The sequence below is a fragment of the Natator depressus genome, chromosome 6 (assembly GCF_965152275.1).
Source record: "Natator depressus isolate rNatDep1 chromosome 6, rNatDep2.hap1, whole genome shotgun sequence".
Classification (NCBI taxonomy): Eukaryota; Metazoa; Chordata; order Testudines; family Cheloniidae; genus Natator; species Natator depressus.
This window is the reverse complement of record NC_134239.1, coordinates 6,151,245-6,179,047: the sequence shown is the minus strand read 5'-3', so window position 1 is coordinate 6,179,047 and position 27,803 is coordinate 6,151,245. Positions and strand designations below refer to the sequence as shown.

Sequence of the window (27,803 nt, the reverse complement as noted above, 5' to 3'; positions counted from 1 at the left end):
GATGTAAAAACAAAGAAGTATCAAGGAGGATTAGGGAGATATTACTTCTGTATATGCCAATGGTGAGACCATTACTGGGACATTGTGTCCAGTTCTGGTGTCTATCGTTTAAAAAAAGTGTGTTGGAAAATTGGAGAGGTTTCAGAAAAGATCTGCAAGAATGATTCAAGGTTTGAAAAAACCTGCTTTATACCAAGAGACTTGGAGCTCAATGCATTTACTTAACAAAAGAGAAGGTTGATCATGATCTATAACTACTAAAGAAGAAAATAACAGATAGTAGAGGCCTCTTGAGTCTAGGAAACAAATGACAGGTTTCAGAGTAACAGCCGTGTTAGTCTGTATTTGCAAAAAGAAAAGGAGTACTTGTGGCACCTTAGAGACTAACCAATTTATTTGAGCATAATCTGATGAAGTGAGCTGTAGCTCACGAAAGCTTCTCCTCAAATAAATTGGTTAGTCTCTAAGGTGCCACAAGTCCTCCTTTTCTTTTAGCAAACAAATGTAGAACAAGATCCAATGTCTGGAAATTGAAGTTAAATTTATTTTTAATTGAAAATAAAATTCAGCTTTTACAGTCAGAGTAACTGATCTGGAACAGTGCATTGGTAAATTCATCATTATTTGGGGTTTCCTTCTAAAATATCTGCTCTTCTTAGTTCAACCACAAATTACTTGGTTTGATAACGAGCTGCTTCTTACCAATTACGGATGAATAATTTCTTCCGCAGCAGGAATTATTGGACGGAATTCTCTGGCCAGGTGTTATGCTGAAAGCCAGACTAGCAGATGATTATTGTGGTTGCTGCTGGCCTCCCTTGAAATCTAATAATTTGTTAGGAAGAAATTTCTGTTGTTCCACAACTGTCCATTCAGGGTTCCTTGAATCTTCTTATGGAGTATCTGGTATTGCCCACTCTCGGAGACAGGATAGTAGACTAAATGGTCCACTCTGCTCTGGTCAAGTGTGGCCGTTCTTATGTTCCTAGCAGTAATTGTATAGCAGTCACTCTGTACATTGTATCATAAGTTGTCATGTGACATGAAAAATCAGAAACCTGTCAGCTCGACTTAGAAGCTGTGAAGTGAACATGAGGTTCTGAGACTTAAAAAATACAATACAGAATATTTTGTAATATGCCATTTTTTAAAATTAAGGAAAGTTTCAAATATTTAAACATATGTATATTCCATTTCAACAGGCTCTCACCATGTTTTTATTTCATGTTAAAGACTTCTTTTAGGCCTTCCTGTGCCCGAGTTTCAGTTATTTTTCCCCAGTCTCTTGGGAGATCTGCTGGGTTAGCATTATAACTGTTAGCTAACTGGTGATTGAACTTCTGAAAAATAAACTTCCAGTAATCAGAAGCCTCAATGCTGGGATCTGGCTGAATGCGCCAGTCTGGGTAATAGATGCGATAATCTTTGTAGGGATGACGTTTCCCTTTTGTGTCTGAAATTTCGGAATGAGTTCTCAGAAACCACTTCAGATGAGCATATATCATAGACAAGTTTTTGTGTATCAAGATACCTGTAACCGCATAATCCTTGTGGCCGATGCACAGATGCAAAATGCTCCTTGTGGTCACTGCCTCCTGCTTCACAGGGGACTTTACAAAATGGACACTGCTTCCCACAGCCAAACACTTGCTTGAAGATCTCATCCTGGGGTTTTAATGACAGATTGGAGAGTTTGGCCTGAATATCCAAACCACCAAATTGGAGTAAGATTTCTTGTTCCAGATCCAGAAGAAAAGTTTGAATATTAGCACAAAACTGGCCTGTTTTTGCTGTGTTTTTAAACTGTATCCCAAGTAAGTTGTCCTTGGAAATGACTAGGTCCTGCTGCAGCGCTTCACAAAAGTTGTTTAAAAATGCTAAGACTGTGGTATTTTTTTCATTTTTGGAGCTTTCCAGAACTTCCCTCACTTTCTTTACTATTGTAGATAGAATCTTTTTCTCCAACTCTCCCAGATGCTTAGTCTCCCTGTAATGATCCATCATCCATCTCTGAATCCAGGTTTTGACAAATTCTTCATAGTTTTTCATATATTTCACATAGTTATCAAAGTTCATCTCCTCCAGAAGCTTTTTCTGTACAGTGAACTGGAAAAAGGTCCGGCTGCCATATTCAATGGACTCTGCCTTGTTGAGAATGTCATCTACTATCTCTATTCCTAGCCTTTTGTTGATATAATCCACCAAGGCAGGTTTGAGACACTGATAACAGAAATCCCTGGCCCTTGTTTGGTTCTCATCTTTTTCCAAATACAGGTCAGTGAAGGTGGAGAAATACTGAAGTTTCAGCTTCTCTAGACGACACTGAGGATCATTTTGTTGGATAAAATCTTCATGCATCTTCTGAAATCTCCAAGCCGCCTCCCCCAAAATATGAATTTTCAGGTCAACTTCAAAGCAAGCAGTAGTGCCGAGTTTTTTAACATCCTCCTGTTGGAGCCTCTCATTGATCATGTTCAGCAGTTCTCTGCAATGGATTTCATCGTAGTCCACTTTGGAATTTACCTTTTCTTCCGAGTATCTTTTACCCTCTTCTATTAAGGATTTAGCAAGTTCTTCTGTGTGAACAGTTGTTTCACATTCCCCTGTGGACAAGAGTTGTTTCATAGTTTTGATCCATGCTGTATCTATGTACTTGTTTTTCATTCTGAAATTGTTAATTCCATGAAACAACAAACTACCTAAATCCTGTAGCTTCTGCCTGACGGCACTCCCTCGATTTGCCAGGTCCTTTCTCAACTGGGACTCCATCTCTCGATAAACTTCACGTTTCTGTAAGCTGCTGAACTTCAACTCTGACAGTGTTTCTCTCCACATGTTTTCAAATTCTGATTTCAGTTCCTCATGCTCTAGTTTATGTTTTTTATTCCTACATTCATCCAAGACCCTGTCAACTTTCCCTTCAATTATCTGCATGTATGAGGTCTGGATGTTTTCTGTCTTGTGCTGGCCTTTTCGAATTCGAATTGCTACCTCGCACTTGTGCTCGGAGTAGCTCTCAAGTTCGTTTTTGAGGCTGTTTGCACTCCTGATAAAATCTTCTCTGTACTTTTCTATCAGGTGCAGATTCGAAACTCCACTTTCAAAATAATCTTGTAAATTATCCAAAACTTTTTGTTTCTCGTGCTGCAGTTTTTCCTGTGCCTCATTTTTCAACATGGATAAGGCACTAGCCTGTAGTTTCTCTGATGTCTGATTCTGAATGACAGTTTCCTTTTCAGATACCCAGAGATGTATCTCTTTGCGGAAATGCCACTCCCACTCGGAATACTTCATAGACAGCTGGTTATAGGCTTCAGCTACAAGGCTGTTTCTGAAACTGAAGATGAAGTTCTCGTGTTTTACAGCATTCCACAGGCTCTCCACCCATTTGACAAACTGGGGAATGTCCTTAGGGGCTCTATTACGTGGCTGTTTCTTTATAAAATCAAGCAGGTATTTCTTTAGCTCACACACCCTCTCACTGTATCCCATGTTCACTGGAGCCATGGGAGGGACTCCATGCCACAGCCCAGGGATGTACCAGTTGTGTTTCTCTGCATCATAGTCCATAATACATGAAAATTTCACTTTTTTACATTGTTTTTCCATCCTAGCTGCAGCTTTGGTCATTTCATTCAGCTGCTCTAGGAGGTGCTTCCTGTCCCTCATGTTTTGCTCACGCGCAGACACATCACTGACATTCTGATGCACAAATTGGCAGTTGGCTTTTTGCCCTATTTCCTCCATTCTGAGAAAGGCATGGACCGCAATTTGCAGAATATCCTTCATTTCAGTGGCATTCTCCATGGCCATGTTAACGATGGTTATGTCACTTAACCCAATCACCAGTGTGGCCAGCTCATTGTCATGTTGATAACTATCCTCCAGCAGGGCCAGTTCAGGGGCTTTCAAGCCTTCTGTGTCTATCACCAGGATGAAGTCACAGCCCAGTTCCTGCTGAAAGTTCTCTGCCACTTTAATGAGCATCATGAAGGCTCCCCGCGTACATCGGCCACTGCTCACTGCAAACTGCAGGCCGAACATGGTGTTGAGGAGGGTGGATTTCCCAGTGCTCTGTACTCCCAGCACCGTCAGAACCACCATTCTGGACCTTTCCCCCAGCTTGGCATGGAGCTCAGTCAGAACATCTGTCACCCAATGCAGTGGGATGTTGGATGAATCTCCATCTAACAGTTCCATAGGAAACCCTTCCAGCATCAGGTCAGCTGCTATGCCTGGGAGATGGATGAAATGTCTTTGGCATTCTGCCTTGTCTCCTTCTTTAACCATTGAGCATTCAGCTTCATAGAACTGCCCCAACTCACGCATGAAATGCTCAACCCCTAAGGAAGTGGTAGATATTAATTTATCCAGCATAGTTAGTGCTTGTGGGTCATCTTCTGCCATTTTACTTTCCCCTTTATATTGATCCCGTAGTTTAAAAAGATTATCTCGAGCAATGTGATCCAGGCTAAACTTCATCCATTTCAGGAAGTAATGTTTCTCCATTAAAGGCAATTGTTCTATTCCATTAATAAATTTAATCAATCCATCAGTAAGGTCACATTGATTCTGCTGTCTACGTAATTCCAACAGTTCCTCTCTCAGTTGACATTTATAGTCTTCAGTGGCAGTCTCCCCTTGCCTTCTCATTCTGCACAGTTCTTTTTCCACTTTAGCCAATTTTTCCCAGAGATCCCCCTGCAGTCTCAGCATTTCCCTCTTGTACTTTGCCACATCTTTTATTTCCACAGTGATTTCTCTCGCCCGCTTGCTTGCACTCTGGCATTCCTTACGGTCCTCATCTACCTGGATTCCTAGTTCACGTGCAGTCACAGCCATGGCTTCCAAATTCATTCTCTCGGGAGGTGAACTTGTTATGCTTTTTATTGTATATTTCAGTTTTTGAACAAATCCTGCATTATTTGTGGTGCTGTCTTTCTTCAGCAGTTGCGATTTGCTCAGATTCAGCACTGGAGCCAACTTATTAAGGAATCCCAATGTTTCCTTGGGATTTCCATTCTTGCAGTTGAGGATGAAGTAGTATTTAGTGGCTGATCCCTGCAGGGATGATAACAGCGTGTATTGTCTCTCACTGATGCTCTCAGTAACTATGAACACTGCTGAGGAGACCACTGTTAAAAAGCTGAACTGCAGCCAGTGAGATTCAATGTCTCCACGCAGATTTGTAGCTGCAACGGGTTCTGGGAAAAGATCTGAATTCTCCCTCCCAGCAGGGAAATACCAGGAAATCTCAACCAGCCCATCTGCGATTTCCCGAGGGACATTCCCAGAGTCCATGTCCCGATGGATAAAGAAATCGTGGTGCTGCTGGGAGGGGCTGAGAACCTCATTGAGGAGTTTGGACTTGGAGAAGCTGCAGTTCCCAATCCGCACAAAGGAAATGGTTGGCATTGCTGTGAGCACCAGGCTCTCCTCTCTGAACCCTCTGCTCTGTGCCAGGGAGTGCGGCCTCCACTTCCTCACAATGTCCCTCATGGCCCACAGCAGTAGGGTGCACTTGGGGGTGTTGATGGGAGGTAGCAGCAGAGGGAGGGCAAACTGGCACATGGACATTTTGGACAGGATCTCCTGCTGTAGGAAACTGTCGGAGCAAAGCAGAACGGCACAGAGAACATCGAGGGGATGTAGAGACTCTCTGATGTCAGTGTCACTAAAACTAAAAACATCTCCACCTGCAATCTGTGCCTCCTCACTGCCTCCTTCATCATCATATGCTCTATGCACAAGGCTTGTGTTTCTGGCTGTCCCATTCAGAGTCATTAGTTTCCTCAGGAAATGCCACGGTAAATCCCCTAACATCTGAGGAGTCCAGTTTTCTATACTTTCTGAGCCAATTTCCAGGACATGCTGCAGCCTGAGTTTTGTGCTTTGGTATTCCTGCAGGTTTAGCTGAGAAAGGAGTCCTTGAAAAGCTTTATTTTTCTCTGTAAAACAAAATGGAAATAGGATTCTCACGACTTTCGGAAGTTAGATATTCCCAGACAGAACATTTTTAGAGATGGAATTAATGATGTAAAATCTTAATAATTTAAAAGGAAAATTCCATTGGTGGCTAGTAATTAGGGGCTAATGGAGTTAAAGCTAATAAACTAATCCCCCTCTTCTATTTCTTTAACTAACCTTTACAGCAAGGCTTCTCAACCTTTTTCTTTCTGAGGCCCTCCTCAACATGCTATAAAAACACCACAGCCCACCTCTGCCACAATAACTGGTTTTCTGCATATAAAAGCTGGGGGCAGCATTAGGGGGTAGCAAGCAGGGCAATTGCCTGGGGCCCCACACCACAGGGACCCCCACGAAGTTACATTGCTCAGGCTCCAGCTTCAGCCCCGGGTGGCAGGGCTCAGGGAGCTGGGCTTCAGCCCCATGCGGTGGGGCTTCAGCTTTCTGCCCTGGGCCCCAGCGAGTCCAATGCTGGCCCTGCTTGGAGGCCCCCCTGAAACCTGCTCAAGGCCCCCTAGGGGGCCCCAGACCCCTGGTTGAGAACCACTGCTTTACAGCATATACTCTTCTTTTCTCCCTTCTCTCCAGCAGCCATATGAGGGAACAGTGGGGGGTCGGGAAGGGGCGGAAGGAGAGTCTGGCAGTGCTCCCCCCACCTTCTTTACAGCATCACGGTAGAGGGCTGTCTCTGGAGGGAGGGGCTGGTGGGACTGGTGCCCTCATCCCTTATTGGTACATGCAGACTGGAGCTGGAGGTGTAATTTCAAGCTGGAATAGACATAGGCATGCTAGCTTTGTTTGATCTAGTGTGATAAAAATACAAGTGTAGCCACAGTGGCGGGGTCGTGGGATGCCCGCGTACAATCCCATCTGAGATCCTATGTACGTGCTCAGGAAGCTAGCCCACACCACCACAGCTAGCATCTACCTTTAGTGTGCTCGCTTGATCAAAGCTAGCGCGGGTATGTCTGCCCAAGCTGGAAATTGCACTTCGAGCTCCAGTGTAGACAGGCCCTAAAAGAGCTCCTCTCTCCACTGAAAGTATAGAGCGTTGCTGAGGTCAGAACATGCATACATGCTGCCTTTTCAATCCTCTTGGCACAGAATCAGAGTAATCCTAGAGTGTGAGTGCAGGTACAGCCCCCGTGCAAAGCTCCATCCCACCTCAGGAGCAGCATGCGGGGCCCAAATCGCAGGAAGACGAGGTAGAGTGAATGAGCTATCGTCCAAGGTGTCACTTTCCTGGTAGGGACCTGTGACCAGGAAGCAGTAGGCCCATGACACAGTGAGGTGAGTGAGCAGTGAAAAGAGTGGCAGGGAGGCCTGTGACAGGGAGGTGGGGAGCAGGGCACATGGATTTCTCAGCTCTTTATTTTTCCCAGGTGGGAGTAGGGCGTGAGAAAGCCGAGTGGTAACTGTCTGCTCATTTTCACTAGGAGCAATGATAGGAGTTACAGCATTAGGAGCTACTGAGAGGAGCAAAATGTATTTATTGAAGGAGAGGAAAAGCCCCAAATTGATTAGTTGGTTAGGTGATTTTATTGGGACATCAATCCAATCAGGAAGCAAATGTGGGGACAGGGGTGCAAGGAGAAGGGGTAAAATTGTAGAGAGGTTCTCACATTGTTAACTGGGTTCTCTCTCAAGGCAGATGGGTCATTTGTGAGGCCAGAAATTAACTTGATTTGTATCTGTTTTTTTAGAGAAGGTGTTACATGGCATTATATTTTATTGTTGGATTCTGGTTTTTAGTTTGCTGGTCTTTGCACTCACTGTTACTCCTTGCTAGGTCTGAAACTTCAGAGTCATGTTAAGATGCAGTTAGTCAGAGGAGTGTCAGTGGAGAGCCTCAGCTCTGTAAGTATGCGGGGGATTTGTGTTCTGCAGTAGCAGAGTCTCCTTAATTGTGTATCTCTGATGGCCATCCAACTACAGACAGTGGGGGGGCTAAATCATAGACGATTAGGGTTGGAAGAGACCTCAGGAGGTCATCTAGTCCAACCCCCTGCTCAAAGCAGGACCAACCCCAATAGATGTGTATGTGTGTGGGGAATGGTAATTCACTGTTCAATGCATGTTATCCACAAAGGGACTTTAGGCGTTGCAACACTCAGCATTGCAACACATAATTTTTAAGCGCCCTGCTGCCCACTGGACTCCTCAGTCCCGAGCTAGGATCCCAGGCTCCCTATATAATGCATGGGGAGAGTAGACACCTAGAAATGGGATTCACAGAAGTCAGCATGCTGAGCCAGGAACCAAAATGAAATACTGATGAAAAGGGTGGGACCTAAGCCCTGCCCCTCAAAGGTAATTAGATACTTAACTCTGGGCCAGAGAGAGATGCCTATATCTGCTCAGGATTCTCAGCTGTAAACCCTCTCCTGAAGTTAGGCTCCTAAACTAGGTCATCCACTGAGAGACCCCACCCCATTATAGCCAAAAGCCTGCTGGAGTGTGGGAGATCCAAGTTCAAGTCCCTCCTTGAAATCAGCCAGACTGGGTTTTTGAAAAGGGGCCTCCCACATCACAGGCGATTGCCCTATTGAGTATTCTGGGGGATGCATATTCCATCCAGCTCAAAAGATCACCAGTCTGGTTGCCCTGGGCTGTCTTTTGTGCAAGGCTTGAGCCAGCAGGCATGCTCTGAGAATGCTACCAGATCAGACTCCACAGGCTAGAAAGGTGGGGCAATGTCTAGCTGAGAATCCCCAGGCTTGGGGCTGCTGTCCCATCTGCAGCTCCTGCTGGGGCTCAGGGCTTCCACCCTGTGGCTCCTTCCAAGGCTCAGGACACCCATTTTTCAAATTGGCCAGGGCCTCTGGGCATGGGCCCCATGGGCCCATGTGTTAATCCTCTACTGACTGTGACTTGCAGCTAGGAGCCCCTGGCTGGCGCGCTCCCAGCAGCACTGGGGGGAATCGAACCCACCTCCACCTCTAGGAGTCTCCTCCAGCTGCAACAGTTCCGTGATACTTCACCCCAGCAAGGCTCAGGCCTTGTCTACCCTACTAAGTTTTGTCGCCAAAAACTGCCTTTTGGCGACAAAACAGTGAGAGCGTTCACACTGCAATGCGACTTTTGCTGGGAAAAACGTCTGGTTTCGGCAACAAAAAATGTCCACCCTAAGAGAGAGTTTTTTCTTTCCCCCTCCCTTTATTGTTGACAAAGAGCCAGCGTAGACACTGCTGTTTGTTTTGTGGACAGAACTGGCTTCCGCCAGTATCCCACAATGCCAGTTCTGATCGCTCTGTTCAGTGTTTTGATTTCTGCTGCCCTGCAGGCATGTGTCCCTCCCCTTTCAAAGCTCTGAGAAGTATCTGACAGCTGAGTGTGCTGCTCTCTTTGGGGAACAAAGAACAAATCATTGGAATGCTCCTGTTCTGCCCGGCACTAGGAACACAGCGGCAGGCAGACTGCTGTCACTGGTGGGGGGCAGTACTGGATTTATAATGGTGCCAAAGGCACCATGGCACTGGGCCCGTGCACAGCAGGGGCCCCCCCGGGCCCGGCACTCCACCTCCGCTACAGCCCAGCAGCCGCAGTGCTGGATCTCCTCTCCAGCCCCTTCCCCGGACGACCTGGACCCTGGACTTCTCCTCCCCCTGCTCCCGCCCATCGCTCCTCCTCTCAGCTGTCCGGCTGAGGGCTCCTTTCGTCTCCCCACCACATGCCTTGCCGCTCCTCCGGGTTGCCGGTGATGGACAGTCTGCCGCTTCAGGCTCCCCTGGGCTCAGGAACCCCAAAGCCAGGGGCTGTCAACCAACCGCCCGGAGTGGAGTGGAGGGGATGGAGTCCCTGCTTGCCGCTCAGCTGCTCTGCAGCAGAGGAAGGGTGGGGGGCTAGGACCAGGGAGAAAGTAGGTACCCGCTCTATGTGGGTAGGTGTGTGGGTGGGATCCTGTTTACCCCCTCCCCAGCTCTGCTGTGCTTGCGGTTTACCCCTGGTCCCTCCCTTGCTCCAGGGAGCAACCCTAGCTCCTGCCCCGCTGTGCTTTTGCCCCCCTGCCCCTGCCTTGCTCCAGCTGGGGACCAATCCTCCCTGCCCATGCCCTGCTGTGCTCTTGCCCCTCGCCCAGAGGAGGATTTACCATAAAACACAGGGTGCCCTGGCACAGGAACCCCCCAACAACAGGGGGCCCCAGGGCTGGGCAGCTGCAGGGGCAGAAGCTTGATCCTGCTGGCTCCTGCTGCAGGCTTCACCCGCCCCCACTGGCAGCCAATCTCCCCCCTCCCCGAGCGCGCCACATCCCCTCTCCTCCCCCACCCTCCCAGCACTTCCCCTGCCTCCAAACAGCTGTTTGCCAGCGCTCAGGATGCTCCAGGAGGGAGGGGGAGGAGCAGGGCTGTAGCGCACTTGGGAGCAGGGACTTGGTGAAGGGGTGGAATCTGGGCAGGACGGAGCAGAGGTGGGGCCCTTGCACTCCCTCTACACATACGCCCCCAGCCCCACAACCCCAGCCCCAATTTATTCACCCCCTTCACACACAGGGAGCCCCCTGCCACCCTCCCTGACTCCAGCACCCCTTCACACACCGCCCAGCCCCCGCCGCCCTCCCTGACTCCCGCATCCCCTCACACACTGCCCAGCCCCCTGCCGCCCTCCCTGACTCCCGCACCCCCTCACACACTGCCCAGCCCCCTGCCCTCCCTGACTCCCGCACCCCCTCACACAACCCCAGCCCTGACTCCTGCACCTCCCCACATCCCACTCTCACCAAACAGGAGCTCCTTCACCCCCACCCCACATCCCCACCTGCACCCCTTGCACCAAACAGGAGCTGCCCCAAGTAAGCGCTCAACACCCCAACCCCTTGCCCCAGCTCTGAGCCTCCTCCCACATCCTAACTCCTGGACAGACCCTGCACCCCAACTTTTTTTACATTTTTTTTAATAAGCACTCTTATCCAAAGCACTTTACAATAGTTAGCTAATGGTACAAACAATATTTGGAAAGATCATTAAGTGATCCATTGAGACCCTCAGCAATTTTCAAGTGGTCTGTGGAAAAATAAGTTAGACTACAAAAACAATCAAGGTACCTCACTTTATTTTCATTTTCTTCCTATTTCTTATAGGAGGACAATGAAGAACAAAAGAATGAACAGCGGGGCCGGGCGGGGGGGGAGATAAGAGAGAATGTTCTTTTTCTTGGCTGGGTCCCAAGGGGGGGGCCCAAAAATGAAGCTGAGCACAGGGCTCCACTAACTCTAAATCCGCCACTGTCCTGCCATATGAAAAAGCTATATAAGATGGGGAGTGACATCATAAGGGTTCTTCACTCCCCACCCAAGAAGAGTCTTGGAAACACGCAAGAACAAAGACTGAACTGGGGGAAGCGCAGGACCCAGGCTAAAGGGATTTCTAGCCTGTGAAGGAAACACCTGGGGGGTTCTAAGATGTAAAGCAAGTGCAGCTTGCCCCTTAAGAATCTTCAGCCTGCTTGTATCATCTCTTAGGGTGAGAATCTGCTAATTCATATCCAGTATATTTAGTATAAGAAGTTTAGTTTGTGTGTTTAGTTTATTTGCTAGGTAATCTGCTTTGATCTGTTTGCTATCCCTTATACTCACTTAAAATTTATCTTTTGTGGTTAATAAACTTGTTTTTGGTTTATCTAAACCAGGGAGTTGGAGTGGGTGTGTCAAGGTTCCTTCCCCATTCTGAACTCTAGGGTATAGATGTGGGGACCTGCATGAAAACCTCCTAAGCTTACTTTTACCAGCTTAGGTTAAAACTTCCCCAAGGTATAAACTATTTTACCCTTTTGCCCTTAGACTTCCACTGCCACCACCAAACTTTATCTGGGTTCCTGAGAAAAAGTAGTTTGGACACATCTTTCCCCCCAAAATCCTCCCAACCCTTGCACCCCACTTTCTGGGGAAGGTTTGGTAAAAATCCTCACCAATTTGCATAGGTGACCACAGACCCAAACCCTTGGATCTTAAGAACAATGAAAAAGCAATCAGGATCTTAAAAGAAGAATTTTAATGAAAGAAAAAGTAAAAGAATCACCTCTGTAAAATCAGGATGGTAAATACCTTACAGGGTAATCAGATTCAAAACATAGAGAATCCCTCTAGGCAAAACCTTTAGTTACAAAAAGACACCAAAACAGGACTATACATGCCATTCAGCACAGCTTATTTACCAGCCATTTAAACAAAAGGAAATCTAACGCATTTCTAGCTAAATTACTAACAAGTTCTAAGACTCCATTCCTGTTCTGTTCCCAGCAAAAGCATTACACAGACAGACAGACCCTTTGTTCCTCCCCCCTCCAGCTTTGAAAGTATCTTGTCTCCTCATTGGTCATTTGGTCAGGTGCCAGTGAGGTTATCCTGGCTTCTTAACCCTATATAGGTGAAAGGGTTTTACCTCTGGCCAGGAGGGATTTTATAGCACTATAAACAGAAAGGTGGTTACCCTTCCCTTTATATTTATGACATCATGTCTTATTTCCACAGCCCATCCTCTCATCCTGCCTCTTTTCTCCATCCATTGGTGAGTGCTGCTGCTCCTCCCTTTTCCCTTCGCCATTCCCCTGGTGGCTCACCTTCTGTCCTCTCCTCCAGCTCTTCTCTGGTGTCTCCCTTAGAGCCCTGGGAAACAGCTAGGAGAAACAGGATGAAATTTAATGAAAGAAAAGATTAGGCTCAATATCCAGAAAAACTTCCTGACAGTGAGACCTATGAAGCCGTGGAATCATCTTCCTAGGGGGAAGGTTGGAGCCCCATCACCTGGGTCATAGAAAATTAGGACTGGATAAACACTTGGAGAACAGACAGTATGCAAAAATACTAGGCGTCTTCAAGTCTCCCTGCCAGAAAAATCCCCACCTGTTCCTGGCTGTTTTGGGTCTTAGTGATGCTTTCGTTTTGTTTCTCTGTTTGAAATGTTGCTAGATGCTAACCTCATCTTTGTAACAAATGCATTTGCTGCTGGTTAAATCTTCCCTTGGGCCTTGTCTCTACTAGGAAAATTAAAACCATAGATCAGCACCAATACAGGGCAACTGGTTTTAGCAATAGAGGGGGATGTTTTTTCAGTTTGCAGTCTGGTAGCAGGCAGTGTGTTGTGAGAGAAGCAGAGCCTTTGATGAAAGCTGAGCCCTGATTAGGGGGCCAGGCATCCCTGATTAGGGACCCTATAAAGGCAGCCAAGCAGCCAGCGGCACATGAGCAGCAACACAAAGCCAAAAAACAGAGCTGACAACAGGGAAGTTTGAGAGGGAGCTTGTAAGGGGAGTTTGCGGGAAGGGGTGTGTGTGTGTTGTTGTTGTTTTTGACAGGTGCTGAGGAGGGAAGGCTATGACAGCTACAGAAGCAGCCACGGTAGGGACCCAAGAAATGGACGAGACAATGAAGATGAGTGATGTGGAAGCTGCAGGATTTATGTCATTCTGCGGAGGGTACCTGAAAGCTGCTTCCTTTTTATGCCTGCTAGATTTGATTGAAGAGCGGATCAGAGGTTTGGAGATGCTTTTAGAAGCCATGGTTGAGTTTCAAAGAGGATTTGAGCAGAGGATGGAAGGAAGGTGAGAGGAAGCTGAAGAGAAAAGTCAAGACTCAATGCAAGCTAAATTGAAGAGCTGTGAATGTAGGCTGCTAAATGAGGAGAGTGGCCAGTGGAAGCATGTGACTATGAAAACAAGGCAGAGGAAAAGACCAGCTAGCGAACAAGAAATAGAGCCGAGGAACAGGTTTGCTGAGCTGGATAAAGGGGAGAGGCAGGCAGTAACAGAAAATGGATGGGCAAGGAAGAAGAGAAGAGTAGCTAGTCACCCACAAGAAGAGGAGAAGAGTCAATGGAGGTAGCCAGAGTTCAGAGCCCCAGGAGGAGAGAGGAAGACTTGCCAAAGATTGCAAGTGAGAACAGAAGGCAGGGAGACTTGCAGCCAGAGGGATCACAAGGGGGAAGGCTGGAGAATTGAACCAACACCAGGAAGAGAGAGGTCTATGTGACCGGGAACATCCTACTAAGAAGACAGGCCTGTCACCGGAGCTGATCCAGAGAACAGAAGGCTGTGCTGTCTGACAGGAGCTAAGATATGGGATGTGGACCTGAGGCTGAAGTGGATCCTAATCGGAACAGGAAAGAATCCATAAGAACGGCCATACTGGGCCAGACCAAAGGTCCATCTAGCCCAGTATCCTGTCTTCTGACAGTGGCCAGTGCCAGGTGCCCCAGATGGAATGAACAGACCAGGTAATCATCAAGTGATCCATCCCCTGTCGGTCATTCCCAGCTTCTGCCAAAGACAGCCTAGGGACACCCTCCCTGCCCATCCTGGCTAATAGCCATTGATGGACCTATCCTCCATGAATTTATCTAGTTCTTTTTTGAACCCTATTATGGTCTTGGCCTTCACAACATCCTCTGGCAAGGAGTTCCACAGGTTGACTGTGCAATGTGTGAAGAAATACTTCCTTTTCTTTGTTTTAAACCTTCTGCCTATTAATTTCATTTGGTGACCCCTAGTTCTTGTGTTATGAGAAGTAGTAAACAACACTTCCTTGTCTACTTTCTCTACACCAGTCCTGATTTTATAGACCTCAATCATATCTCCCCTTAGCCATCTCTTTTCCAAGCTGAAAAGTCCCAGTCTTATTAATCTCTCCACATAAGGAAGTTGTTCCATACCCCTAATAGTTTTTGTTGCCCTTTTCTGAACCTTTTCCAATTCCAATATAATCCACTGATTGTCCTCCACATGGGAAAAATTATGCTGCTAGATTCTCACTGGAACAATTTTCCCTATGACTGGAGAATTGCAAATATAGTACCTATATTTAAGAAAAGAGAAAAAAGTGATCCAGGCCTCTTATTTTAACCTCAGCTGTATGCAAGGTCTTAGAAGAAATTTTGAAAGAAAGAATAGTTAAAGACATAGAGGCAAACAGTAATTGGGATAAAATACAACATGGTTTGCAAAAGAAAGACTATGCCAGAAGATAACAGATTTTCTAGACAAAAGAAATGCAGTAGATCTAGTCTGCCTGAATTTCAGTTAGGCATTTGATACAGTTCCACATGGGAAGTTATTAGTTCAATTGGAAAAGATGGGGATTAATATGAAAATTGAAAGGTAGGTAAGGAACCAGTTAAAGGGGAGACTACAATGGATTGTACTGGAAGGTGAACTGTCAGGCTGCAGGGAGTTTACTAGTGGAGTTGCTCAGGGATTGGTCTTGGGACCAATCTTATTTAACATTTTCATTAATGAACTTGGCACGAAAAGTAGGAGTGTGCTAATTAAATTTGCAGAAGACACACAGTTGGGAGGTATTGCCAATACGGAGGAGGACTGGAATATCATACAAGATCTGGATGACCTTGAAAACGGGAGTGATAGAAATGGGATGAAATCTAATAGTGAAAAGTGCAAGGTAATATACTTAGGGACTAACAACAAGAATTTTTGCTATAAGAAGGGGACATATCCATTGAAAGTGACAGAGGAGGAGAAAGACTTGGGTGTATGGATTGATCACGGGATGACTATGAGCCACCAATATGATATGGCCTTGAAAAAGGCTAATGGAATCCTAGGATGCATAGAATCATAGGACTGGAAGGGACCTCGAGAGGTCGTCTAGTCCAGTCCCCTGCACTCACGGCAGGACTAAGTATTATCTAGACCAGGGGTTCTCAACCTTTTTCTTGCTGAGGCCCCCTTCAACATCCTATAAAAACACCAGGGCTCGGCGCAGGAGGCAGGGAGTGCAGGGCTCTGGGCTGGGGGACATCCTTGGGCATAGGCATATATTTACTTCTATTTCGGGGTGGCAAGGGCTGGCAGGGATCAAGCCAGCTCTGCACAGCAGGGTCCAGGGACAGCGTGCCCCCTCCACCCCCTGACTCACTTAGGAGGCCACCCAGCTGTCTGGGTAGTGGGGGGATGCAATAAAAAAAATATAACTCAAAGGGGGGACTCAGTTCAAAAAGTTTTAAAACATTTCAAGGTGCAGGCAGGGGAGTAGCTAGGGGCTGTGTGAAGTGAGGGAATAGCTCAGGGTGCAAGGAGGGGATAGCTAAAGGGCTGTGTATGGGAAGGGGGTAGCTCAGGGTGCAGGGAAGGGGTAGCTTTGGGCTGTGTGCAGGCAGGGGATCGCTCCAGGTGCAGGGAGGGGATAGCTAAGGGCTGTGTACAGGAAGGGGGTAGCTCAGGGTGCAGGGAAGGGGTAGCTATGGGCTGTGTAGTGGCAGGAGGGCTCCCAGTGCAACTCCCAGCTTCAGGGGGCAGGTGTTGGGGCTCCCAGCTTCAGCCCCCCTGGCTTGGGGTGTGGGTGAGGGCTGCTGGCTTCAGCCCTGCGCCGCTCCCGGCTTCAGCACTGGTGCTCGCTGTGCCAGGTTTCAGCCCCGGGGCTCTGCAGCCCCCTGAAAGGGCTCTGCAGCCCCTGGTTGAGAACACTGATCTAGACTATCCCTGGCAGGTGTTTGTCTAACCTGCTCTTTAAAATCTCCAAGGATGGAGATTCCACAACCTCCCTGGGCAATTTATTCCAGTGCCTAACCACCCTGACAGTTAGGAAGTTTTCCCCTAATGTCCAGCCTAAACCTCCCTTGCTGCAATTTAATCCCATTGCTCCTTGTCCTATCCTCAGAGGTTAAGGAGAACAATTTTTCTCCCTCCTCCTTGTAACAACCTTTTATGTACTTGAAAACTGTTGTCATGTCCCCTCTCAGTCTTCTCTTTTCCAGACTAAACAAACCCCTGTCTTCCCTCACAGGTCATGTTTTCTAGATCTTTAATCATTTTCATTGCTTTTTGGACTCTTTCTAATTTGTCCACATCTTTCCTGAAATCTTTGAGCATAAGTTCTTTGAAGGGGTCAACAAACATGTGGACATTTCTTTCCTGAAATGTGGCGCCCAGAACTGACCTTGCATCAGGCGAGATATTTCCAGTCGAGACAGGGAAGTGTTACTGCCATTATACAAGGCACTGGTGAGACCTCATCTGGAATACTGGGTGCAGTTCTGGCCTCCTGTGTTTAAGAAAGACAAATTCATATTGGAAGAGGCGCAGAGAAGGGCTACTGGGATGATCAGAGGACTGGAGAACCTACCTTAGGAGAGGAGTCTTAAGGAGCTTGGCTTGTTTAATCTAACAGAATGAAGGCTGAGGGGAGATATAACAGCTCTCTATAAATGAATCAGAGGGCTAAACACCAGGGAGGGAGAGGAGTTATTTTAAGTCAAGTCCTAACGTTGGCACAAGAACAAATGGATAGCCAGTTTATATCAATAAGTTTAGGCTTGAAATTAGATGAAGGTTTCTAACTATCAGAGGAGTGAAGTTCTGGAACAGTCTTCCAAGGAGAGTAGTGGGGGCAAAAAAACTAACCTTGTTCAAGATTGAACTTGATAAGTTTATGGAGGGGATAATAGGATGAGGTTGCCAACAATGGCATATGGTCAGCCACGACTGCTATTAGCAAATATCTCCAATGACTGGAGATGGGACACTAGATGGGAAGGGCTCTGTGTTATTATAGTGATTTGTTTCCCAGGTGTTTGGCTGCTGGATCTCACCCACATGCCCAGGGTCTAACTGACTGCCTTATTTGGGGCTGGGAAGGACTTCCTCCCCAGGTCAGATTGGGAGAGAAACTGGCCTTTTTTTTTTTTTTTTTTTTTGCTTCCTCCGCAGCTTGGAGTCACTTGCTGGTCTGAAGTCTTCAAATCAAGATTTGAGGATTTCAGTAACTCAGCCAGAGGTTCTGGGTCTATTACAGGAAGGGGTGGGTGTGGTTCTATGGCCCACAATGTGCAGGAGGTCAGACTAGATGATCATAATGGTCCCTTTGAGACTTAAAATTCTATGAGTCTATGTAGAATCAGGCATTTTTACCATTTTTTAATACTTTTGCTCTGTGTAGGATGCTTACAAGTAATCAGCCAATTAATGATGGGTAGAAGGAGCAGCAGTCAGTGAAAACTGATATATAAAATCATTTGGAGCCATCTAGGTCCTGTTCCAAAGAACGCAGCTGGGCTGCTGGTCAGTCAAAGATGTGCAGTTCTCAGGGTGTGTCTTCACAGCACAGTTAGTTTAAGTAATAACTTGCGTGTTACCCCAACTAGACTCTTGTCCACAAACAAGAATCTCTAGCTGTAGTTAAGTGTAGATTAAACTCAGGTTAGCTACCTTGTGCGTGTGTGTGCATGCCGCTGAAGCTCCAGCTAATAATCCAGTGTTACCTCTCAGCAGCACCTAATCCAATCGCTCTGCTACTCAAATCGTTCTGTGTTACTCCAGTGTTGTTTTGAAGTGTGGTTGCTCTCACTAGAGCTAGGCTAGCTCAAGTGCAGTAACTTGAGTATACGAAGTCTAGCTAACTCTTGCAGTGAAGATAAAGGCCACAAAGAACTCTGCCATCAGAGATGGACGGCTGAGAGATGTGCAAAAACCAGTACCCTCCAAATATCACAGGTGGCATGGAGGGGAAGGTTGCACCTGAGTAGCTCTGAGGAACATGGCTTCCACCTCCTGTGCTCCTCTGACAGCAGCACTGGCTGGCAAATCACAGATGGTTTGCCAGTTGAAAGAACAAATCTCACAAACCACACGTGGGTTGTCAGAGCTGGACTTGCAGCAGGAATGGTGAGGGTATTTGGGTGAGACTTGGGGAAGGGGATGCTTTAGAACTAGTCTCTATGTACTCTCTATGTCTCCATTTTTTTCCTGATTTTCAAATGTAAAGAGAATCATTCAAAACAGTTAAGGTTGATAAGGACAAACGCCACCCACATCAAAACCACAAAAGCAATGAAATATTGAGTAAAACCATACAAATGGATCACCAGCAAGTATTATCTGGACCACAGCTGGAGAACCACTGCAGCAGTGAATTTAAATGTTCAGACATAACATTTCATTCACAAGACATCTAGATAGACGTATGTGTAGTGCTGGGGAGGAGCCGGTGGTCATGGTACATATAGGTACCAATGACATAGGGAAGGATAGGAGAGAGGTCCTGAAGGCCAAATTTAGGCTGCTAGGTAAGAGATTGAAATCATAAGAATGGCCATACTGAGTAAGACCAAAGGTCCATGCAGCCCAGTATCCTGTCTACCGACAGTGGCCAATGCCAGGTGCCCCAGAGGGAGTGAACCTAACAGGTAATGATCAGTGATCTCTCTCCTGCCATCCATCTCCACCCTCTGACAGAGGGAGGCTTGGGACACCATTCCTTACCCATCCTGGCTAATAGCCATTAATGGACTTAACCTCCATGTGTTTATCCAGTTCTCTTTTAAACGCTGTTATAGTCCTAGCCTTCACAACCTCCTCAGGCAAGGAGTTCCACAGGTTGGCTGTGCACTGTGTGAAGAACTTCCTTTTATTTGTTTTAAACCTGCTGCCCATTAATTTCATTTGGTGGCCCCTGTGGGAACAAGTAAATAACTTCCCCTTATTCACTTTCTCCACACCACTCATGATTTTATAGACCTCTATCATATCCCCCCTTAGTCTCCTCTTTTCCAAGCTGAAAAGTCCTAGCCCCTTTAGTCTCTCCTCATAGGGGACCCATTCCAAACCCCTTATCATTTTAGTTGCCCTTCTCTGAACCTTTCCTAACGCCAGTTGTGGCAAAATACCTTGTTCACCTCAGCAGGCTCAGTCCTTTTTAGACTTGGAGACTTAGGTTTGGGGCAAGGCAAATCCTTATAGGTGGCACAGGGTCCTGCTACTCCTCTCCTCAGTCGGTCCCTTGTGCTTGTTTCCTTTCCCTTCTGGGGAGCGAGTGCAGCCTCCCTACTGGGAAGGTCTGGTGTCTTGCTGCAAACAGCCTACTGGCAACTTCCCTGTTCCCCTCACTCTCCCTCTCTTTCCACCCCGGGGAGGGTTTAAAAAGGTCCCAACTAGTTGGAGTCAGCTGAACCTAATTGGTTCCCTAGCAACCCCTTTTCCAGCTGAACCTTATTGCCCCCTGGTTAGCTCTCCTCAGTGGATAGGGAGGGGCCTTTTAATCCCCTGGGACTAATTACTACCCCGCCCTTTGGAGCGGTTTGTCCTGGGTTTACCACACAGTATATCTTTTTTGAGAGGAGGGGACCACATCTGTATGCAGTATTCAAGATGTGGGCATACCATGGATTTATGTAAGGTCAATAAGATAGTCTCCGTCTTATTCTCTATCCCTTTTTTAATGATTCCAAACATCCCGTTTGCTTTTTTGACTGCCGCTGCACACTGCATGGACATCTTCAGAGAACTATCCACGATGACTCCAAGATCTTTCTCCTGATTAGTTGTAGCTAAATTAGCCCCCATCATATTGTATGTATAGTTGGAGTTATTTTTTCCAATGTGCATTACTTTCCATTTATCCACATTACATTTCATTTGCCATTTTGTTGCCCAATCACTTAGTTTTGTGAGATCTTTTTGAAGTTCTTCACGGTCTGCTTTGGTCTTAACTATCTTGAGCAGTTTAGTCTCATCTGCAAACTTTGCCACCTCACTGTTTTTACCCCTTTCTCCAGATCATTTATGAATAAGTTGAATAGGATTGGTCCTAAGACTGACCCTTGGGGAACACCACTAGTTACCCCTCTCCATTCTGAAAATTTACTATTTATTCCTACACTTTGTTCCCGGTCTTTTAACCAGTTCTCAGTCCATGAAAGGATCTTCCCTCTTATCCAGTGACAACTTAAGAGCCTTTGGTGAGGGACCTTGTCAAAGGCTTTCTGGAAATCTAAGTACACTGCGTCCACTGGATCCCCCTTGTCCACATGTTTGTTGACCCCTTCAAAGAACTTATGCTCAAATAAATTGGCTAGTCTCTAAGGTGCCACAAGGACTCCTTTTCTTTTTGCAAATACAGACTAACACGGCTGCTACTCTGAAACCTGTCAAATAGATTAGTAAGACATGATCTCCCTTTACAGAAACCATGTTGACTTCTGCCCAACAATTTATGTTCTTCTAGGTGTCTGACAATTTTATTCTTTACTATTGTGTCAACTAATTTGCCCGGTACTGATGTTAGACTTACTGGGTCTGTAATTGCCAGGATCACCTCTAGAGCCCTTTTTAAATATTGGTGTTACATTACCTGTCTTCCAGTCATTGGGTAGAGAAGCTGATTTAAAGGACAGGTTACAAACCATAGTTAATAGTTCCGTAATTTCACATTTGAGTTCTTTCAGAACACTTGGGTGAATACCATCTGGTCCCGGTGACTAGTTATTGTTCAGTTTATCAATTAATTCCAAAACCTCCTCTAGTTACACTTCAATCTGTGGCAATTCCTCAGATTTGTCACCTACAAAGGACGGCTCAGGTTTGGGAATCTCCCTAACATCCTCAGCCGTGAAGACTGAAGCAAAGAATTCATTTTGTTTCTCTGCAATGACTTTATCGTCCTTAAGTGTTCCTTTTGTATCTCGATAGTCCAGGGGCCCCACTGGTTTTTTAGCAGGCTTCCTGCTTCTGATGTACTTAAAAAACATTTTGTTATTAACTTTTGAGTTTTTGGCTAGCTGTTCTTCAAACTCCTTTTTGGCTTTTCTTATTACATTTTTACACTTAATTTGGCAGTGTTTATGCTCCTTTCTATTTACCTCACTAGGATTTGACTTCCACTTTTTAAAAGATGCCTTTTTATCTCTCACTGCTTCTTCTACATGGTTGTTAAGCTACGGTGGTTCTTTTACTGTGTTGTTTAATTGGGGGTATACATTTAAGTTGAGCCTCTATTATGGTGTCTTTGAAAGTGTCCATGCAGCTTGCAGGGATTTCACCCTAGTCACTGTGCCTTTTTATTTCTGTTTAACTAACCTCCTCATTTTTGCATAGTTCCCCTTTCTGAAATTAAATGCCACAGTGGTGGGCTGTTGAGCTGTTCTTCCCACCACAGGAATATTAAATGCTATTATATTATGGTCACTATTTCCAAGCGGTCCTGTTATAGTTACCGCTTGGACCAGATCCTGCGCTCCACTCAGGACTAGATCGAGAGTTGCCTCTCCCCTTGTGGGTTCCTGTACCAGCTGCTCCAAGAAGCAGTCATTTAAAGTATCGAGAAATTGTGTCTCTGCATTTCATCCTGAGGTGACATGTACCCAGTCAACATGGGGATAATTGAAATCCCCCTCTATTATTGAGTTCTTTATTTTGATAGCCTCTCTAATCTCCATTAGCATTTCATCATCACTATCACTGTCCTGGTCAGGTGGTAGATAATAGATCCCTACTGTTATATTCTTATTAGAGCCTGGAATTACTATCCGTAAAGATTCTATTGAACATGTGGATTAATCTAAGATTTTTATTTCATTTAATTCTACATTTTCTTTTATGTATAGTGCCACTCCCCCCCATCCCCCCGCATGACCTGTTCTGTCCTCCCGATATATTTTGTACCCCGGAATGATTGTGTCCCATTGATTGTCCTCACTCCACCAGGTTTCTGTGATGCCTATTATACCAATATTCTCCTTTAACACGAGGCACTCTGGTTCACCCATCTTATTATTTAGACTTCTAGCATTTGTGTACAAGCACTTTAAACATTTGTCACTGTTTATTTGTCTGACCTTTCCTGATGTGTCAGATCCTTTTTTATGTGAATGTTTCTCGTCTGAACTGGCCCATACTTTATCCTCTTCCATCCTCTTCTCCTGACTAAAACCTAGAGAATGTCTCTCAATAGACTCTCCTCGAAGAGAACTCTCTGTCTGATCCACGTGTGCCTCTGCAGCCATCAGCTTCCCCCCCCCCCCCCACCACCATCTCTTTGTTTAAAAACTGCTCTGCAACTTTTTTAATGTGAAGTGCCAGCAGCCTGGATCCACTCTGGTTTAGGTGGAGCCCACCCTTCCTGTATAGGCTCCCCTTAGCCCAAAAGTTTCCCCAGTTCCTAATAAATCTAAACCCCTCCTCTCTACACCATCGTCTCATCCACGCATTGAGACCCTGCAGCTCTGCCTGCCTACCTGGCCCTGAGCATGGAACAAGCAGCATTTCGGAGAATGCCACCATAGAGGTCCTGGATTTCAGTCTCTTTCCTAGCAGCCTAAATTTGGCCTCCAGGACATCTCTCCTACCCTTCCCTATGTCATTGGTACCTACATGTACCACGACCACCGGCTCCTCCCCAGCACTACACATAAGTCTATCTAGATGCCTCGAGAGATCCGCAACCTTCGCACCAGGCAGGCAAGTCACCATACGGTTCTCCCGGTCATCGCAAACCCAGCTATCTATGTTTCTAATGATCAAATCTCCCATTACTAACACCTGCCTTTTCCTAATGACTGCAGTTCCCTCCCCTGGAGAGGTAACCTCAGTGCAAGAGGCTACCCCAACATCATCTGGAAGGAGGGTCCCAACTATGGGAAGGTTTCCCTCTGTTCCCGTTGACTGCTCTCCTTCTCTGGGCCTTCCATCCTCCTTAACAGCGCTGGGGCTGTCTGACCGGAGGTGGGACAAATCTACAGTGTCCTTGAAAGCCTCCTCAACAGACCTCTCTGCCTCCCTTAGCTCCTCCAGTTCTGTCACCCTGGCCTCCAAAGCCCGTACGCGGTCTCTGAGGGCCAGAAGCTCCTTGCACCAAATGCACACATATGCCACCCACCCACAGGGCAGGTAATCATACATGCTTCACTGAGTGCAATAAACTGGATAGCCCCCAATCTGGTGCTGGGCTTCTGCCTGCAGTCTCTCCTACAGCTACCTAGGTTCATGATAGGGTTTTTGTTTAAAACAAGAAGTTTTGATTAAAGTTTAGTTTAAAGGTTTTAAAGAATGGCAAGTGTACCTCGCCCCCTTCCCACTCCCCTTCCAAACTCCCTCTCGAAACTCCCTGTTAGCAGTCCCTGTTTGCAAAGCTCAAGTCCAGGACCTCCATGTTAGCATTCTCTGAGACGCTTCCAGTTCCATGTGCAGGGCCAGTTAGATAGGCAGAGCTGCAAGGTCTCAATGTGTGGATGAGACAATGGTGTAGGGAGGAGGGGTTTAGATTTATTAGGAACTGGGGAAACTTTTGGGAAAGGGGGAACCTGTAGAGGAAGGATGGGCTCCACCTAAACCAAAATGGAACCAGATTGCTGGCACTTAAATTTAAAAAGGTCATGGAGCAGTTTTTAAACTCAGGGCTGGTGGAAGGCCGACAAGTGTGGAGGAGCATGTGGTTCGGACATCCCTTAGGGGAGGATCTATTAATAGAGAAGATCTATTAATTAAGACTCTCTATGTCCTCTTAAGGACGAGAGGATGGAAAATGATAAAATACAGGCAGGATCTGATCAGAAACAGTCAAATGAAAGAGTCCCATTCAATTATATTGTGTAATGGCTGACAGCTCAAAGGAGACAAGTTTTTAAAGTGCTTATATACCAGTGCTAGAAGTCTAAATAATAAAATGGGTGAATAAGGATATTAATATAATAGGCATCACAGAAACTTGGTGGAATGAGGATAATCAATGGGATACAGTAACACCAGGGTACAAAATATTTTGGAAGGAGTGGCACTATATGTGAAAGAAAGAGTAGAATCAAATGAAGTAAAACCCATAAATGAATCAAACTGTGCCATAGAATCTCTATGGATAGAAATTCCATGCTCTCATAATAAGAATATAGTGGTAGGTATATAGCGGTAATATATTACCGACCACCTGACCAGGATGGTGATAGTGACTGTGAAATGCTCAGGGAGATTAGAGAGGCTATTACAATAAAAAACTCAATAATAATGGGGGATTTCAATTATCCCTATATTGACTGGGTACATGTCGCCTCAGGACGGGATGCAGAGATAAAGTTTCTTGACACCTTAAATGACTGCTTCTTGGAGCAGCTGGTCCTGGAACCCACAAGAGGAGAGGCAATTCTTGATTTAGTCCTAAGTGGAGCACAGGATCTGGTCCAAGAGGTGAATATAGCTGGACCGCTTGGTAATAGTGACCACAATATAATTAAATTTAATATCCCTGTGGCAGAAAAAACACCACAGCAGCCCAACAGCGTAGTATTTAATTTCAGAAAGGGGAACTACACAAAAATGAAGAAGTTAGTTAAACAGAAATTAAAGGGTACCGTGCCAAAAGTGAAATCTCTGCAAGCTGCATGGAAACCTTTTAAAGACATCATCGTAGAGGTTCAACTTGAATGTATACCCCAAATTAAAAAACATAGTAAGAGAACCAAAAAAGAGCCACCTTGGCTAAACCACAAAGTAAAAGAAGCAGTGAGAGGCAAAAAGGCATCCTTTAAAAAATGGAAGTTAAATCCTAGTGAGGAAAATGGAGAGAAGCATAAACACTGGCAAATGAAGGGTAAAAATACAATTAGGGAGGCCAAAAAAGAATTTGAGGAACAGTTAGCCAACCAGTGGGGCCACTGGACGATCGAGATGCTAAAGGAGCACTGAAGGACGATAAGGCCATTGCGGAGAAACTACATGAATTCTTTGCATTGGTCTTCATGGCTGAGGATGTGAGGGAGATTCCCGAACCTGAGCCATTCTTTTTAGGTGACAGATCTGAGGAACTGTCCCAGATTGAGGTATCATTAGAGGAGGTTTTGGAACCAATTGATAAATTAAACAGCAATAAGTCACCGGGACCAGATGGTATTCACCCAAGAGTTCTGAAGGAACTCAAATGTGAAATTTAAGAACTACTAACTGTAGTCTGTAACCTATCATTTAAATCAGCTTCTGTATCAGATGACTGGAGGATAGCTAATGTGATGCCAATTTTTAAAAAGGGTTCCAGAGGTGATCCCTGCCATTGCAGGCCTGTAAGCCTGAGTTCAGTACCGGGTAAACTGGTTGAAACTATAATAAAGAAAAATACTGTCAGATATATAGATGAACATAATTTGTTGGGGAAGAGTCAACATGGTTTTAGTAAAGGGAAATCATGCCTCACCAATCTACTAGAATTCTTTGAGGGGGGGTCAACAATCATGTGGGCAAAGGGGATCCAATGGATATTGTGTACTTAGATTTTCGGAAAGCCTTTGACAAGGTCACTCATCAAAGGCTCTTAAGCAAAGTAAGCTGCCACAGGATAAAAGGGAAGGTGCTCTCATGGATTGGTAACTGGTTAAAAGATAGGAAACAAAAGGTAGGTATAAATGGTCAGTTTTCAGAATGGAAAGAGGTAAATAGTGGTGTCCCGCAGGGGCCTGTACTATTCAACATATTCATAAATGATCTGGAAAAAGGGATAAACAGTGAGGTGGCAAAATTTGCAAATGATACAAAATTACTAAGGATAGTCAAGACCCAGGCAGACTGCGAAGCGCTACAAAAGGATCTCTCAAAACTGGGTGACTGGGTAACAAAATGGTAGATGACGTTTAATATTGATAAACGCAAAGTAATGCACATTGGAAAGCATAATCCCAACTACACCTATAAAATGATGGGTTCTAAATTAGCTGTTACCACTCAAGGAAGAGATCTTGGAGTCACTGTGGATAGTTCTCTGAAAACATCCACTCAATGTGCAGCGGCAGTCAAAAAAGCAAACAGAATGTTGGGAATCATTAAGAAAGGGACAGATAACAGGACAGAAATATCATGTTGCCTCTATATAAATCCATGGTACACCCACATCTTGAATACTGCGTGCAGATGTGGTCGCCCCATCTCAAAAATATATATTAGAATTGGAAAAGATTCAGAAAAGGGCAACAAAAATGATTAGGGGTATGGAACAGCTTCCCTATGAGGAGAGCTTAAGACTGGGACTTTTCAGCTTGGAAAAGAGATGGCTAAGGGGAGATATGATTGAGGCCTATAAAATCAGGACTGGTGTAGAGAAAGTAGACAAGGAAGTGTTGTTTACTACTTCTCATAACACAAGAACTAGGGGTCACCAAATGAAATGAATAGGCAGCAGGTTTAAAACAAATAAAAGGAAGTATTTCTTCACACAACGCACAGTCAACCTGTGGAACTCCTTGCCAGAGGATGTTGTGAAGGCCAAGACCATAACAGGGTTCAAAAAAGAACTAGATAAATTCATGGGAGGATAGGTCCATCAATGGCGATTAGCCAGGATGGCAGGGATGGTGTCCCTAGCCTCTGTTTGCCAGAGGCTGGGAATGAATGACAGGGGATGGATCACTTGATGATTACTTGTTCTGTTCATTCCCTCTGGGGCACCTGGCACTGGCCACTGTCAGTAGACAGGATCTTTGGTCTGACCCAGTATGGCCATTCTTATGTTCATTCATGTACGTATATAATGCAAAATTTTGTTATAGTTGGGAAATATGCTGTCTCTCTCTCAGTGTTATGGCTATTACCTTTTTTTTAATGAAAAATAGAATAGAAAGAGATTCGACCTACCATGGCCAGAAGGTTGTAAATTCTGATTGGTGCCAGGAAAGAGGATTTCTAAACACTCCAGAAATTGCTGGCAGGTTGACTCCCCTTTTTTCTGTATGTGAATTAACAACTTCCTGATTTTGATCACGATGTCCTCTTTTTGATTGAAGCTGTTGTACTCCTCCTCTGTGATGATGGACAGGGCAAGTAACTCATCCAAGATGTTATCAGGGTCTCTTTGAATAAGTTGTATCAGCTCTTTGCGTTTGGTGCATAGAATCCTGTATTTGTCACCAGTGGCCATTATCACTGAATCACAGGATCCGCAGTGATTTGCTTTTAAGAGACAGAAGACACAGGATTTGTGAAGCTGCTAGAGACAGCTTCAGTTTAATGAGTAACGCTCTAGGAAAGTGCCTTGTCCGTGATCATGACATTGGCCATTTAAACAATTTGAGAAACAGACCCACCAGTCTCCCCTGTTTCCTGTTGAAAGTGGAATGGTTCTGTAATAACTACTGGAAATTAGC

The 27,803-nt window shown here is 45.6% G+C and overlaps 1 protein-coding gene across 1 annotated transcript; it reads right to left on the bottom strand.

The window, feature by feature from the left end:
• Positions 1 to 1,217: 1,217 nt before the first annotated feature.
• On the bottom strand, positions 1,218 to 27,577 carry LOC141989283 (interferon-induced very large GTPase 1-like). Its single transcript, XM_074955732.1, is given in 5 exon segments — positions 1,218 to 1,457; positions 1,459 to 5,948; positions 9,488 to 9,722; positions 12,452 to 12,579; positions 27,295 to 27,577. Coding segments are annotated over 5 exon segments (5,376 nt in total).
• Positions 27,578 to 27,803: the final 226 nt, after the last annotated feature.